At 33.0% G+C, this 18167-nt stretch overlaps 2 protein-coding genes across 2 annotated transcripts; both read right to left on the reverse strand.

Annotated features, from left to right (window-relative positions):
• Window positions 1-697: 697 nt before the first annotated feature.
• On the reverse strand, window positions 698-2704 carry TRIADDRAFT_57489 (uncharacterized protein; the record flags this gene model as incomplete). The annotated part of the gene is made up of 2 exons (XM_002113713.1): window positions 698-918; window positions 1087-2704. 2 exons carry the CDS (start codon window positions 2702-2704, stop codon window positions 698-700), a joined length of 1839 nt encoding a protein of 612 aa, XP_002113749.1.
• Window positions 2705-4958: 2254 nt separating this feature from the next.
• TRIADDRAFT_57490 (uncharacterized protein) lies at window positions 4959-17126 on the reverse strand (the record flags this gene model as incomplete). The annotated part of the gene is made up of 47 exons (XM_002113714.1): window positions 4959-5020; window positions 5425-5473; window positions 5795-5824; window positions 5980-6045; window positions 6122-6190; window positions 6300-6433; window positions 6553-6679; window positions 6837-6925; window positions 7065-7130; window positions 7250-7382; window positions 7516-7671; window positions 7750-7869; window positions 7947-8002; window positions 8087-8196; window positions 8555-8697; window positions 8795-9230; window positions 9368-9501; window positions 9710-9883; window positions 9984-10071; window positions 10169-10297; window positions 10402-10466; window positions 10647-10703; window positions 10811-10933; window positions 11079-11170; window positions 11271-11778; window positions 11867-11910; window positions 12033-12246; window positions 12977-13043; window positions 13160-13278; window positions 13360-13401; window positions 13503-13583; window positions 13950-14015; window positions 14117-14189; window positions 14289-14365; window positions 14457-14546; window positions 14652-14744; window positions 14890-14920; window positions 15054-15211; window positions 15329-15431; window positions 15503-15613; window positions 15705-15878; window positions 15957-16061; window positions 16221-16319; window positions 16428-16516; window positions 16585-16666; window positions 16834-16909; window positions 16997-17126. 47 exons carry the CDS (start codon window positions 17124-17126, stop codon window positions 4959-4961), a joined length of 5340 nt encoding a protein of 1779 aa, XP_002113750.1.
• Window positions 17127-18167: the final 1041 nt, after the last annotated feature.

Consider the following 18167-nt stretch of genomic DNA (forward strand, 5'->3'; position numbering starts at 1 on the left):
AATATATGATAGCCGGCTAAAGTTCGAATTAGGAGTGCACATCGTCCTATAGTTTAAGGACGACTATTTACTTAATAGAAAGAAAATCAACTCCGTTTAGTCCTTTCGCATACTGCATTGCTAAACACTTCCGTAAAGCAATAAAATCGATTAATCTGATTAGCATTCTACTTCAAGCATGAGTATCGCCGGCTAAAGCCCTAAAATCGAATATTTTTGCTTTTCATATCACTGTTCTACTACAGTAGTTCAAAGGACGAAGGACTAAATCTATCGCAGACTAATGCAGCTTCAATAGCTTATCCATAATTTATAAATGATTTATGCTACTGATCTACGTAGTTTCTTGCTGCGATTCAACAGTACAAGGTTCGGCTAGTATACACTGACGACCAATCCATAACAAGATTGCCGAAATCAAGAATTCTTTATTGGTACCAAACCCACACATATACACCACTCGATGGTAAAGCATCAAGTGGTTCCTTGCTTACACACAGTTATCCTATTTATCAATCGCTATACTAAATCTAAGCTAACTAGGGATAAAGTTACTAGCTAGTAAAGAATAACTTAATAATTAAAATAGTCCAAATTCAAATGATTTACAGTAAAAATGCGATGGCATGATTTACGTAAAATGAGCATCAACATCAGTAAGGTTATAAATACTACTAAAATGGAATACTATTTATCCTCATTGAAGACACTGACTAATTAACTCTATACGTTTTTGGTACGAATTACTTAATTTCTTATCCACAATATCTTGCAATTTTGCCATCTTTGCCGCATTATCCCTGTTTTGATCGATGATCTTTATCAACTTTTTTCGAAATTTTAGAATCGCTGGATTTTCCGATGTTGTTAACCTTCTGTGAGGACTACGATAATCCTTCAGCATCGCTTCAAATTCATCTAATCAATGAAAATCAATTCAATTAGACAAACATATTATAGAGCCCTTCCCCCCCCCAAAAAAAATAATAAATTGCCAACTTTTATTGTAAATGAGAAAGTGCATTGCTTTAAAACAATCCAGTAGTTGTGTTCGCGTTAATTTGAATCCCATTTCTTATATCATACCTTTTGCTATGGCCTCTGCTTCTAAAGAATCTATTTCATCCGATGGGTAGTCGTCCTCTTCTTCTTTTTTGTTTTCATTAGGACTTTCATCATCTTCTCCTAAAACCATATCACGCATCCTTTTTTCTACTTTATTAGATGCTTTCCGACGTAACGTGTCTCTTATTGTGCTTAGTACTTCCATATTTCCATTGTAGAAATCAAAATCCTCGGATAATCGATTGAGTCGAGCTTGTGCTTCATCTTCCGCCATCTTAACCGAAAAGGTATATCTTATACCATCGAAATCATTGGACGGTGGTCTTGCTGAATGATAGATTGTACTCTGGAAAATAACACTTCGTCCATAACGTGGTCTTACTTCAGCAATGTAGTTACTATCATCGGTATTTTTCTCAAAATAAGCCGTTTCTCCACCCATTTGTGCAGTCCAATTGGGATTTAAATATGTGACCATCGTCCATTGATCAGCAGCTTGTGAACAATCATCATGGACTTTTGTTCTATGGTTATTTCGAATTAAATTACATGAGACATCATAAGGGAAATAAGTAGTGCGGCTACCAACATGTCGAGCAACTTGTTGATGAATTTTCCATAAATTGCTATTTGCAAAATCTAGTACAGAGAAAATAGCCATCCATGATACACCGTCACTACCATCGTCTTGCATATCTGCATAGAAATATTTTTTATATTCCACAAGTTTCCGTAATCCTTCCAGTTCTTCAGGAGTAAATAAGTTGTCTAATACATAGATTTTTTTACCATTTTCGCCAACATATCGTTGTGTAATATGTTTCTCTACATTGAGTACTCGATTTGCCGATACGGGTGCAATATCATTTAACTTTGTGTTACGAATATTTCTTCGATGTTCAAATTTTTTCTTATAATATTCGATACCGTTTCGTAACTTTTCACTTGATTTAGTTAATTTAATATGGATTGTTTTGAGAGGATCGTAACGATCTATTGCTGGAGGCTTATAAAGATGCTCGATCGATGAATCGAACATAACCATTCTAAAGGCAAGAGGATGGACAGCACTGACAATTTCGTTATTATCGTCATAGAATACAATATCGCCGTAATCATTCTTTTTCCATTTGCCTGTTAAATAGAAGATAGCACTAACATCGTCGTCACGAGATGGAGTATCAGTAGATTTCTTGGGAATTTCAGATCTTGTAACTAATTTAGCAGCGGCCTGATAAATATGATAGTCGTTACCTTGTTTATCGCCTTTAAAATGTTTTACAGCTCTAATAAGTTTTTGACCGATCTTTGATTTTTCCATAAACTGAGGATCGAGAAATGTTTTCCATAAGATATGATCAGGGCTTTCTTCTTTATAATCGCTACCATTATTATAGTTGTTAAGTGTCATTTCCCACTGTCCAAGACTGGATAAATATCGTCGGAACAGAAAGACATTGGAAGGTGGTGTAAAGTCATTATAGATCGAAATTTTTCGATTATCGGACGTATAGAATGAACGGTAAAGATTTTGATCCAAGTTATCCTTTTGATTTACATTCTCGGACTTTTCGGCGTTGCTAACCGTAATGACAGTGCAAATAATAAGTAGAAATACACACGCCAATAACCTTTGCATCCTAATTCTCGATATAGCTATTAACCTGTTGCTGGCAATTATTTATGGATTAGTACAGGTATGAAGTACTAAATATCGTGGATAGTCGAGCTGACAAGATTGTCGGGAAGGAAAGTAAATCAAGTAAAGGTGTAAATTTATCGTCAGTTGTGATTTTAATGTTTCCTATTACTATACCATCGGATATGCGTACATGAATAGGCACGTAGCTATAATAATTATATATATAATAGACATACGTATAATAATTAATCTATTCATGATTGATTATCTATTATGATACACGTATAATTGTTTAGAATAATTCTAATTCTATTGGAATTCAGTTAAACTTCGAAGATCCTAATCAATGCATGTTGGCTATTCCACTTTAATTACCATTGATTTAGTAGTATGCTATTGATTTGTTAGACTACAGAAAGTAATGACGGTTGCAGATAACTAGTATAGAATTGGTAAAGTGGTGCAGATGTTATGCAATAGGATAAGGCAAATGGTCATACCGGCAGTCTGCGATACTAGGTGAATGGATAACGCTAATCTTCAGTACATTAAAATGACTGTACTACTGCCAGTAGATATTAGAAAGGAATTATTGTTTGTGTAGAGCTAGAATATAATTACTACAAAGTGGTATAGATATTAGGCTACTCAATGCAAGAGAATGATCCTAGGGCAAGAATATCATATGAACAGATAACATTAATCTACGTCAATTATCATACTGCATTATTGCCGGTAAGCTTTGTAAAAAAAATTATCGTTTGTATAGAGCTAGAATATAAATAATACGAAGTCATACGGATATAAATGATCAGAAGATTAGTATATAATGTAAACGGATGGTATTGATCTACGTTAGCTACTATATTATTACCGGTGAGCTGTAGAAAGGAATTATCGTTTGTATAGGGCTAGAATACAATTAATGTAAGGTGATATGGATATTAGGCCGCTTAATGCTAGAAAATGATCATAGGATAAGATTATAATATGAATGGATAACACTAATCTACGTTAGCTACTGTATTATTATCGGTAAGCTGTGGAAAGGAATTATCTTTTGTATAAAGCTAGAATATAATTAATTTAGAATGATATGGATGTTACAGTTGATTTCACTTACACTGCCAATAGACTGCCGAAAGAAACTATTACATTATATAGAAACTATCTATAAGCTAATAAAGTATAACCTGATACATGAAATGATATTAAGGAGAGTATATGATATAAAAGGATGGCTCACTAATTTACAGTTGACAGCAGTACTACTGCCTGTAGATTGCAAGAAAGAATCATTGTTTTTATAGAATTATCATTTACTTAATAAAGTATAATTTGATACAAAAAATGATAATAGGCCAAGTTTGTGATATGAGTAGATAGCATTAATCTATATTTAACTATTGCGTTACTACCGATAGACTACAGAAAGGAATTATTGCTTATATAGAGCTGAAATATAATTAATATAAAGCGCTACGGAGGTTATGCTGTATAACACGGTACAAGAAGTGATCATAGGGCAAGTTTGTGGTATGAAGGGATAGCATTAATTTCGGTTGACTATAGCACTATTGCTGGTAGACAGCAGAAAAGTACTTTGTCCGTTTATATATAGAACTAAAATAGTTAATAAAGTAATAAGAAATGCAATCACTTTCTAAGATATTGTTCCTGATGAATGGTAATACTACTTAATACAAGAAGTGATAATAGGATCATAGGGCACGTTTATGATACGAGCGCATAATGCCAATTTACTCTTACTCACGGCTTTACAATATATTGCTAAGTCTGATGAACACCAATACGAGACAATATCATTCACTACTTGAACATAATGTAGATTTCTATTCAATACGCATTAAAGTCGTGTAGTAAAGTCATCTTAACTTTGTTACGTTCGTATATTGTCAATGTTAACTGCATCTATAAAATTGATAACTTGTAGCATGACCAACCATCATTGTCTAGATTGAACTCTATTCTCATTCTACTTGAATCTCCATCACTTATACAAGGTAAAAACACTAATGCTGAAGCCACACCAGTTGTATGAACATACCTTTAATTAAAAACTTTGAAAGACTGACGTCAAACATTCTTACTTTATCGTTAATGATTGAAGATTACAGCTGAGACGGAAAACCTATAGCAATAATATATTCGCTAGGGTTGCTTTGATATAAAATTGTTTTATTTTAACTTAACATTTACAATCTAGTAATCTATGAAAAAACGGCAGGAGTCAGTAGCACATACTTGTTACTGTGACACCCAAATTGGATACATGTTTAATATTAATATTAGCTAAATGATGGATATTATACAAATAGTTGACGTCATAACTTTGATGGATACATTGACGCTAATATTATAGCCTATCTTGTCAGCCTATAATATTAACCAACGAGCTGCTATATTTACACTATACAATTATTCGTTGAAAAATATCTCTTTAAATTGAGTGATATCCAGTTTCGGACTAATTCAAGCATATTTTAAAAATATAAATTAAATTTCGCAGAGTCATCTAAAGGTGTTATAAAATTTTACAAATTTTCTTGACTTCTGTTATAACTAAACACAAATAAGTATGTCAAAATAATGACATATTGAACTTCTCGATAGCAGTTTGCGATCTCGTGATACCACATCCCAAATAAAGAGCTAGCTAGCTGTCATGTATTGATATTAGGCTGTAATTATCATACCACGCAACATTATTTTATAAGTTTCGGTTCCGTAATCCTTTAGTGTCATCTGTACAGTGAAAATTAAGAAACAACTCTTTAGGTAATACATTTGAAATTTAGGTTAACTTCTAAAACTTAGTCAAATCATAATAAATTAGTATACTCTATAATAGATTGACTACTAGTCGGTGAGATTCTAATGACTACAAACGGCATCAAGAAACTAAAATAGATTTTCATAGAGATAAACTATAGTTCGTATTATCATAACAGATGCAGTGTATGATTCATCTACTTTGATAGACAAATAACTGCGAGACACATCAATAGGTATCATTATTTATAAATAGTAGAACAGATAGCACAAATAGTTAACGCATAAACTTACAGTAAGGTCGAATTCCACCGGAATATTCGGCTAAAAGGCGACAGGAAGAATATGAGTACATAATTTGAAGAAATGGTAGATTAGTATTATGCTCGAACTGCCAACGAACGATATTTTTACTACTATTTCATGCAAATAACTAAGTAGTATGATTGATAGGTAATTGTATAATGAGACTGCCTTACATTGTGGCTAATTGGTGGGGCCCACGTAAATACAATAGTTCTTCGAGCTCCAGGATCTAAGCCTCCCTAAAGAATAGTAATAGCGGAGTTAGCTATTTAATACTCCTATGATTAATTGACTAAGAGTTAGCTTATGACATACTCTAGTAGGATCGACTGAAAATCCTTTAGCACTAGCTGAATGTAAATCGTCAAACCAAAATTCTCCAATCTATAATTCATATCAGAGATTATGTATTACAAGGTAGTAATGGATTGTTAATTATGGCAAAAAAATATCATAGTTAAACCTAATGTAAAGCAACTTATCAGAAGTTAACCTTTTTGGTAGATTGTAACACAGTTCTAACGCAACCAATTTCAATCTCCCTATTAACAGGTACATAACCATTTTTACCGTACCAACTTTTGAAGATTAATAATATAGGATGAGCTTTCTTAACCAACTTTTGGTCTGAAAGTGACAAAAGATTTAGTTATTCACATCTTGAAATATTTTAATAATGGGATTAATGATACTGTCACAATTTTCCTTTAGACACTAATTTAATGTGTTTAAAAAGCTTCCGCTACCTTCTTCGACATCTGCATTTGTCGACGTCGATAATGATTCAGTAGTTGGCTCAATTCTGTCGCCACCTAATGCATACAACGTCAATGGCCATGCTTTTCCGATTAATCTTAAATGATATGTTTTGACCTATATGATATAAAGTTGTTATAGATGCCCCAATCCATTAATTAAGGTTAAATTTTTCAAATATTTAATGATTCGAATTCATGATACTACTTAACTAGTGCTATTAATGCGAGTGAGCTATCGTATAATCGTATAATGGTGGAAGCTATTTACTTACACTATCAAATAAGATAATTCTGACCAAATCGGAATAGTATTTACTAGGATGATCTGGAGAGAAAATTACGGTAATTTCTTTCGATCCGCCTATATTGCGTAACGATATATCATAATCAGTGCCACATGCACATAGATATTAAAGACATTTGCTAATCAGTGCAGTAAAATATAGGATAATAATACCATCACACCGATCTGTATGATCCAGTTGATATTTTATTCCTACCTGGCTTAATGGTACCTTGAACTGGGCTACAATCGAAAACACATAGTCCACTGTAATTAGCCGGACCTAAGCAGAAACAAAAATTAAGATTAATACTAAAGAAATAGAGCATTAAGAACAACTTCAAATATGATGCTCATTCTGTTTCACGATCAGACGCTTTCGCAGCAGCTTAGAGATATTACCGACGATAGGAGTATTGTCATCGAATTTTTTCTCTATGGCTAAATTTGCTAATGGCTTGACGGTTTTATTCCTCTCATAAATGCTATCCTGCTTGATATTAAACGTAACTGGCAGCATAGAAGTGTTGGTTATCTGTTGATTATTATGATAATATAATTGTCAGCCGTTGATAGCAATTGCTTAAGATAGAATTACTTAAATAGATCAGATTCAGATAAATATTTACCAAATAATAAATATAAATTTCTTTAACTATTCCTATTACCTTGAAGGTTTCAGCAATAGCATCACCGGTTAATAAATTGCCAAAATCTAAAATATGATTTGGAATTGATAGTTGTATACTAGGCGCGACGCCTTTTCCATGTAATCTTATAGCTAATTTCGAAAGTGAGCTGACAATATTCATAACTTCCAAAAACTAGAAAATTGTGTATGGATACCAAATAAAAGTTACCAATTGCAATAAATTTAGCTACTAGTAACAATTACAACTTACCTCTTTATTTTCCTTAGGAGTAAAAGAAATAGAAACAGTATGAGAATTTCCTGGTGACAAAACTCGCATAGCGTTAATCATTTCGAATGGGCCAGCAGTGTCCAGTATTGTTGAATATAACTACAAATAAAGATAAAATGTTAGCTTAATACAGAAGGTACTGAATTTATACGATCACAGATTTAATACGAATAAACCTTGAGTGTTGTGTCAGATATATTCTGTATAATAACCGATCTGGTTTCAGATTCACCTACATCGAATACATTCAGTAGTTAATAATGTCTTAATTTACCCGCATAATACGTTAATAAAATGTAGAAATGTAGTTACTTACCGACGCTAACTGTTCCATAATCAATAACGTTATCACCATTATTGGAGATTACTATCAAAGCTGGACTAACCACTGTGCCAAGAATTTCAAGATAAAGTGTATTGTAAATACTACAATAAAACATGTACAAGATTAGCATTTACTTCGCTGCTATCGAAAAGATAATATGTTCAATATAATGAATTCATAGTCCTTCCTTTTCATGTGAAATGTTTATGCTCATATTCTTAAAACAATAGCACTAATTCACATCATTTACCTACCTGTACTGTAATTTTTTCGTACTGCTGATGCTACCACTTGCAACAAAACAAGGAATTTTATAATTGACCGACTGGCTTACAAAAGAACGAAGAAGAGAAAGCTTTGCTGCGGCGTATTCATCAGAACTGCTATTAGCAAATAATAAAGCAAAAAAATTTGAGCCACCTATTAAATCAAATATCAATTTTACCATATTGAACTTACCTTTCGCCCTGAAGATTCTTATCAGCTGTATTCGCTTGCTTATTTACTTTAGCTGTAATATTAGAGGGAACTGACGCGGTAGATTTCAATTGAGCCTTGGGTGATATTGGTCTCTTATTATATGCTCCTTTCTTTTTCTTTTTCTATAGATATTATTCAATACATCAAATTAGATTGTTAATCCATGTAAGGTATCTGATAAAGTCTGCGACAATATCGACAAACAGTAATGGTACAAACATGAGCATTTTCTTCCATCTCTTGACGTAACAGATCTGCTGCTCTACGCTCTTCTTCTTTTCGTTTAGTTTCTTGTCGTGCAATAGTAATACGTTGACACTCCGCTTCAATATCTGCGCCTTGTAATCGCGGTGAAAACCTAACTTCTGCAACTATACGCTGACCCGGTTCAACAGTGCCAACATTAGGAGATATTGTAACCGGACAATCATCAGGAACAACAAATTCGAAGGATGTTGATCCAACATCTGCGATGGGTCCATTACCAATCCGAGGTACCGGATGCGTAAATTGATTTTTATCAAGATGAGTATTTTCCACAAAAATGGTGGAAATACTAACATCATTGATAGCTGTTGCAGCGAAGTTAATGACATTGGAGGATAATTGTAATGGCGGTAATACACCTACAGCCTTACAAGGTAGTTTAAATTTGCTATAGATGGACAAAATATTCAATAGGAACAAACATTAGTCTGAAAATACGTTCATAATTAGTCCAGTATAGTGCTACGAAGATAAAGCTAAAACAAAATTTTCCAAATTCAAGGATTCAATACGTCGTAATAATACCGATCGACTGTTGTCTTGCATGTCAATTCAAATGAATACTCTCCGGCTTTTTGAGGGCTAAAGATAATGTCAATTTCCAACTTTTCGAAAGGTAAAAGCATTCCAAATCCATCGCCTGGCTGAACTGAAATATACTAATACACAAGAAGTATAACAATTACGGGTTTTACATCGACTGGCTCAAGCCCTAAAGAAACTATTTTATTCTAACTATATTTAATTGATTCCCTAGCAACATATCTTTCATGCGTACATCGTTCAGATTGGCTCAAGCCCTAAATAAATTATTTTATCTCCAACTATATCTAATCTACTCCCCAGTAACGTATCTGTCATACTTACATCATTTAGGTCAATAAATCCGAATGATTGCGGCAATGATGATTTATTTTCAATGGTGATAGTTGATATAACTGACTCATGAATAGTGCAATAGCCGAAATCAACGCCTTCAACTGAAAATTCAATATCTGATACTGTCACTTCGCCCTTAACGTTGAATATAACTGGTCTAGTCTAAAAATAGACAAACGAATTAAGAGATTTTACATTATTATTATTTGGCAATAGTCAGTTGTTCAGAACAAATGATAGTCAGGTAAACTGAAATAGCAACCTGGTCGGCGACTTTAATTGTGATCGGTATATCCATTTCACCGCTTATTGGGTCAACGTACTTTTTACACGTTTCACGAATATCTCTCCTAATAAATTATCAGTCACGATGATCAAACTGGGTTCCATTGATGTATTTAAATCAAATTTAAAAAAGATTTCATTCAATTTTTATAGTCATACTACCTTGGAAGAAATTTTAATTGAGCAGAAAATGAGGATTCTGCTTGAACGATACCATGGCGTGGTAATATTTCAAGATGCTCTTGCATTGGCTTAGGCACATCAAATCGTAATCGTAAAGCAGATGTCGCCCTGTACGAATTAAAATACAACTTGGTATCTTATTACTGCTTAAATATAAGTTGGAATAGTAGCAGTGAATATTTATAGTGCACCAATTGGGTTGCTTTCCGTACCTGTTTTGAATGATGACAGAATCTTGATATAATCTGTCAACCATGCATACTTTAAGGTCGATTACCTATTTTAAAAAAAAAAGATAACAGACGCTTTTAGTCAGCTGAGAGTGTTTTCCAATGCCAGTATCATAGCAAGCGTATCTTGTTAAAATACGCGTACGTATATAGCAACGCTAATTAATCTTATTCATTGATGGACTCTGATAGATATGCAATACTTTTATATGACATATCCGTATTACCTGTCTCTTGACCCAAACAGCAACATCAATCCCTGTTCCTACAGCAGTAACTACGATCTAGGTATAACGTTCAAATGTAACAGACGAAAATATCAAACATATGCTACATTGTAATAACTGATCATTTACCTACATTTTATAAAAAAGTATTAATAATTACTTACCGGCACTGATTCAGGATCAGTAAAAGCTATTTGAAAATCTGAAGTAGCTCTACCCGTCACCAAGGGGGCAAAGTTTAATTCAATTTCAACACTTGAAAACGAGTTGATATGACCCTTGAATTTCTAGCGAAATAGAGAAATTCTTTCTCAAAAATGATAATTTAATGCTGTATTCTTACCGAGAACTGACGCTATAATATATTGCTAGGATAAAATCAGATAATCAAGTAGGTAAGTCAACAAAACTGATTTATCATTTCATTATTACCTCTCCAATTTGAAGTGCACTATTTTTATCGATAGCTAAAACATCTGAATCTTCACTGACAGTATGGGTCGAGAGAACAGTACCAGTTGAAGCTAGAAGCAATATGAATTGTTACTTGCAATCGCATAGCTCGTAAAAAATTATTTAAAGATTTTAACTACCATAACAAGATCATGAAAGCTGTTAAATTACCCCGGCTTTCTATTTGTGATAAAGAATCTCCTTTATCGGTTATATCGCTAAGTAATAAACTTTTCTTGTCATCTTCAATAGAAATCAAGTCTGGCGGTTGATTATCATTTAATAATTCCTTTTCTGCTAGCGATGTATCGTCCTTAATCGTGACTTGTTTTTCGCTCGTTACTGCAGCAGTATTCGATAATGGGCTGCTCCGATCCTTGTCATCCGGTAAGGCATCAGGTGCAACTGTCGATGCATTGGATTTATCATCATTACCCATTTTTTGAGCATCTGTTGAATCTTCAATGCCAGCTTGCTGATTTAACTTTTCGGTAACTGATAGAGACGTCGATTCCTTCCTTCCAACTGCTTCATAGTTTTTATCATCTTTCTTTATGCTTTGTTGCGATAAAGACCTAAAACTGATTGATTTTTGAAAGGTGGATGTTGGCTTTGGTTCTCCTTTGTAATCCAAAGCTAATTTCCCTTTATTGGGATCTTGTTCTGTGATGACAGTTGTCTAGAAATCATTCATGTTGTGATCGTAAGATCGATTACTATACTTTATTATACCACACTATATTAATAGGGAAAAATAATCTACTCACAATACGACCGATAGTTCCTGGTGGACTAGCAGATTTAGGAACCTCTGTTAACCGTCAAGTAAAATTATAGAAAGATACACATCAAAACCTTAAATATATAGCTAGATCAGTTATTGTTATAAATGATATCAAAACGAAACGAAATAAAAATTATATATAATATTACCGATTATCCTTGTAATCTCATATTCCGTGTCTAGTGCACCATCGTTTATCAACGTTAGGTGCATTGTCTTCTTTTCTCCAACACATAGCTGGCCAAAGTCTAAACGTTCGACATTAGTTTTCAATGCGCATTTTTTCTTATAGATTTTTAATGGGACAGTGAAAGGACCAGTTTGAGCAAGAAATTTAAGTTCCCCTTCTAAATTTTCGTTGATCTAATGATAAGATAATAGGTACAATTTATTTAGTTAATACCAGTACTACATTTCGAGTAGCAATATCTAGAGTATCATACGCTTCAAAAACTCATCTAAAAATTTAGAGGAAATACTAATAACTTTCTTTTATCGATGTGTATAAGCCAAGTAATAAATTTAAGCTTTACTGAATGCTTGTATATCTGCTTGTGATAGACTAAGAACACTAATATGCACGAGGTTGATTTGTTATTCAACACTTTATGTCTCTGTATAGTCTAATTGCAGTAAGATAGTCCTTGGTAGTTTATGAGACGAACCTAATCTTATGTAATAAAGTGAAGTTTACAAGGAATTATAGTTCTTGTTATATTTTTGAGAAGACACTTTATCACAGTCTCACGAGTAAATGAAACTGCAAGTAAATAAGAAACGATAGGGAATACATAGATTTCATTTTCAAATAAGAAACGATAGGGCATACATAGATTTCATTTTAACAATTTGGATACGTAACAATAGTAGTGGGAAGTGAAGTACATTTATGATACTTCTTCAAACAGATTACTTGAGATCATGCATAAATGGTGGATTTACTTGCAAATAAACAAAGATTTCTTATAGTTAGAAAATAAAAAATAGTGACAATGACTAAGATAATGGTATTAATTTAGTAGGAATAATCAGGTATGATAGAATTAATGACACTTCGCTGTAAAATGTAATTAAAGTTAGATAAAAGATATACCTTCGGAGTAAATATGACCATCATTTTGCATGTTAGACCGGCAGACATGTATCCAGGAGGGTTAAATCTAAATGGAAAGTTTTAATGATTAATTAAGATTTGTAATTGCCGAACAGTAACTGCATTCATTTTATCAATTGCTAGCGCAATTAAGTATTAGCAACTTGTAATAGATTTGATTACTTTATTTCGATAAAGTCCTTCAACTGTTTTGATACGTCCAAGAATTTAACAGAATTGATGCTGTACGATACATTGGTTAACTGAACCACTTGTTTGTAAGTTTTACCAACACTAAAATCCTGCAACCGTAGCCATTGTACATTAGTTATCAAAATTAGATCGAAAATTATCAGCGTTCGTAGACGAAATATCTTACTAACCTTAAAAACTATCACTTCTGGATTACTAGAAAAGGCTTTTCCCTAAGTTTTAACCAGAGTAATTCATCAGCCAGAAATTTTATGCATGAATTAAAATGAAAGCAACTTGTTAATTAATAAAATTAAACATATAATGGATTTACTTTAAATTCCCTTCCGGAAACAATTTGTTTTTGTATCATTTTCGTATATTTTTCACCAAGTTGCTCTTGATCTAGCAGTTGCTAAAATTATTTCGAGAATTATTAGTATAAATGGAATTTTATTACTGAAATAGTTTACAGTGCAATTGAATTGTGTATCAAGTTACTATACTGTATACTCTAAAGTCTCACACTTTTGATCAACACAGTTAAGATTGGTAGGATCAATTAATGCAACGCCTCTCTTTGTTGGTAACACTAATTTGAAACTTTCGTAATACGAATAAAACATACTACGAAAAAACTAATTCCTATTGCAAGTAACCAAACACCTTCGATAGAATTAAGTGGATATCGTGTGCCGTAATATTGTAATAATCCTCATAATAGGAACAATAAAATGTCGAATTACAACGTAACTGTATAATTAAAATTTGCTAGTTATACCGATTCATCTTCAGCGTCAGCTTGTTCCGAATTATAATAATGGCCATACAATTTAGAATCATCTCGCTATTGTATCAGCACAATAATTCCGTTAATATTGAAACCAAGCAATATCTTCGCGTTCAGTGACATAAGGTTTAAAAAGATCTTGTAGAAGGTTTATTTACCTTATCCGCACTTTGACTCCACATTCCTTGAAACTCAGGTATAGCAAAAGCTTCTTTATCATCAATAATTTCTCTGGTATAAAACATTGTTAAATTGAGTAATTTAGTGGTCAAATCTTATAAATACTTAAGTAATATTTTTTGTATAAGAGGCTTGTAAACTAGTTCATACGGTGATATTGCTTGGTTGGCATCATCAATTACATCTTTCATTTCATCTTCATCTGAAGACTGAGTTTGGATCGATACCTATAATTTAGTCAGCATCAGTGAATAATTCTACAGTCAATTTTTAAATCGAATAGGAAATTGCAATAAAAATTAAGCAAGGTGTCATTACATCATGATCATCATCGTGGGGCTCATTGTACAATTCATCCGCAAGTCGAGATATTATTTTTAACTGCTTTTTAGTTTGATCTGGTTTTACCTAGATTTTATAATTGTATTGTTACTAAGACAGTAAATTGATTTAACTTCAACGTAAGCTACTTTTACGCACAAACCTGTACATAATTACGTTAGATTGCAATACCTTTATCGGTTTAGGTTTAAATAGATACGGTTGCCGTTTCTGGCGCTTTTTAATGTTCTCTTCTTCTTTAACTAATTTTTCAATGATTGCCACCTGTCGTTATTAGTAAGAACATCATGTCTATAAGAAGTCATGCTATTGGTAAAATTCATGTCGTCATTGTTGAAGTCTTATACTCTATAATGGCGCATATAGGCATACATAAAGTATATAGCATATGGGTTATTGAACATTTTACCTGACGTTGCTCTCTCTCTGCCTCAAAATTTCTAAATTGCATAAAAAATTATTTAAGTAAGATGGAATCAATTAGCGGATAATCAGACTTGGCTGTAAATTTGCAGCAATGTAATTTAGTTATATATTAATGAATCCTGATGGATTTTATTACGTAATACTCACTTTTTGTCTCCGTCAAATTTTTTTAATTGTTGCTTGCGCAATATTTCAACATCTGGATTCCCTCCACGTTCTCTGATAAATTGACGTTCTTTCTGTTCCTTTAAATGGTCGTTATATGCCTTTTGCATATCTCTAGCATGAATTGCACGCATATTTTCCTATGATAAAAAATATTGAAGAAACATTCAAATTACTTTTGAATACCTAACACAGTTTTTCGGTATAGAAGGTTACATCCATAAAGGATTTAAAACATCCACTCCATAATAACGTACACGAGTAGCTTCAATTCGTTTCTTAAGGGATTGAACACTATTCATTCGCTTCTGAATCAACATTCGAGATTCATTTTCCTTTTTTAACTCTTCCTTCTTCATTCTAGGTTTGAATAGTTTTTTGGTAATTTTATAATCAAGTGTAGGTATTCATAAACTGTGCCATTATTGTACCTGGCGAGTGTTTCTTGCAAAAATGTTTGAGCTCGTTTTCTATTTTCTAGTGCATCATTTGCAGTCCGTTTAACACGTTCAGCATCCTCACGAGCTTTAACAATTTCCATCCTTTAAAGTAAATGAAGATTATCTTCATTTAGCAAATGCTGATAGAAGATATATTTAAATTAAATAAAAAGAGCTTTTTAAAGGTAATAACCTTTGTTGCATTTTGAGATATCTAACGGCTGCCTTGCCATAATCTTCCTCCTTGTGGGCTCTGATAGTTGCTATTTCTGCCTTTCTGGTTTTCAATATTAGCTCTTGCTGTTCTAACTCTTCGTTTAATAAGACGTACTTGCTACGCTCCAACTGGGCTTTTGCTAAATCTAGCCTATAACAACAATTCATAAACATATGTAAAATCCAATAGTAAGTTTTTAGATACCGACTACTTTTTTCAAAATCTTACTCAGCTCGTTTTAGCTCCTCCGAAATGGAGGTTTCTACTTCTTGTTCCGAAGATAATTCAACGCACAACTTCGTGTAATGCGATTGCAATCGATAAATGGCAGCTCTAAAAGGATATAAATTTTTTTATTTATAGTTTTAAGTATTGATTTTTAAGACTGTTACTTAACAAACCGTAATAAACCAGCATTCAATACGAAGTTATATCTCTTTCTATTAGCAATCGGCAGTCATGAAAGAGCTGCAAGTCACAACGATAACTTACTTATTATTTCTTTCTTCTAGCTCTGCTATTTCATCAGCAACTGCGTTACATTCGTCACTGAAAGCTTTCAATCGATCGTGACAATTTTTAACCTCTTCTCTGTATCGCAAAATGAAAGCGATAACCATGTGTAAAGGTTAATATAATTATGACAGGGATTGGATCTACCTTTAATTCATGCAATAATTGAATTAATAGGTAGGTTACCTTAATTGAGCAGCTTGCACATCGTATCTTTCGACATCTTCATCAAGTTTGTTTAAAAACTGTCGAAGAGCCAACATTCTGATTCTCTCCTATGGGGAATAATATTTACTGCCCTATTAGTACCGTTCACTTAAAGATAAGAGAACAATAACCGTACCTGTCTACTGATTTTAAAGGATTTCGATTGCTGAATGGGTTCATCTTCGTCATTACTGTCAGAATCGAGATCTTCCAATTCCCTAAGCAATCATAATTAATCAGGGACAAGATATTGAACGATATTTAAGATATCTAGTGATAGGATTGTTATTCAATAGCTACGACAATCTAGGTGTTTTAATCATTTCTGCTGGCAACTGGCTACTAGGAATAGTATTAAAAAGATTGTAGTTTTTAACTTTCCTACCTTAAAATTTCTTCTAATCCTGGTCCATCATCTTCCAAATCTTCATCATTGAAGTTGTCAGATTGTCTTGTAATGGCTAATCGGAATATCGATTGTAATATTATTATTATACTTTGAAGCGGTATTAATTCAATAGAATAGCCAGTATAATTAAACTACTAACACTTTGTACTTGTCGATTTTTCAGTAGTAGGAGAGTCCCCTTTCCGATCACGATCTGGACTTGAAAGACGAAATTCGTTATGGTTACCACTGTCCATTAGCTGATCCTCGTTTTGTATGGTGTCGCTCATGTTGATGTACAGTTATCAACGCTTTAGGTCACTAAGTATGCTTAAACAGATGGAAGTAACCAATAAAATATAAATTTGTACTATCTAAAAATTAAGCTAAAGCAGTTGTTAATATTATGTTGCTATACAATAGCATAAACACGGTGCTAAAGCTTTTAAATTCTTATTAAAGTCAAGAATTTTTCGTGATATTTATTATGCATATGATCGATTATTCATAACTCGTCTATGATGCTATAGTATCTCCAGAGCATATTGCATATACTCGATATTTATAGTATAATACACTATACTTAGTACGCTAGTAACATTCACTTTAAAGCATATACTACTGTCTATAGAGATATGTAAGGTACTCGAAGTAAGTTTGTAAAAAAGAAAGATTAACTTGAAAGAAGTCCATGCAGAGAGTTCATTTACAAAATGGTTGCTATGAGCAACGTCGCGCATGCGCGTTACTAACCAATTCGTGCCGGAGCAGCATCCTTGCTATTCTGATCTCTACTACGGTATACTGTACAGCACAGTATAGTCATTTCTATCGATTTTAGGACATACTACTGTAAGAATATCCAAGCCAATAAGGACTGATGGAAATAGCCATTAATGCCTTCTCGGTTACTAGCAATACGAGAGGATTCTATCTACTAGGACGAAGCAATCTCTACGATGAAATAGTGAATGAGTTCATTTCTTATGCTGTATGGCGTACTGTAGACTATAAAATTGATTTACTTCAGGTATTAAAAATGCCATCATTTGGGCCGAATGCGGAAATTAGAATTTCACTTTTAACGTTTAAATCATGAACGAATATTTGCTAATTTTAATTAAAGCAGATGAAATGCGAGTTGCTGATTTAATTTCGAATTAGATTATAGCAGTAATAGACTAAAAAGCGCTTTGCATGTATTCATTATAAAAACGATTGATAGAGTTAGCAGCGTTGAACGGTATTTTTCATCTAGCTTAGGCATACGGCTGCTTTTCGTCAGATGCAATACTAAATGCTAAGCCCGCTGCTGGATTTAAAGCATATTG

This window comes from Trichoplax adhaerens, genomic scaffold, assembly GCF_000150275.1.
Source record: "Trichoplax adhaerens TRIADscaffold_6 genomic scaffold, whole genome shotgun sequence".
Classification (NCBI taxonomy): Eukaryota; Metazoa; Placozoa; class Uniplacotomia; order Trichoplacea; family Trichoplacidae; genus Trichoplax; species Trichoplax adhaerens.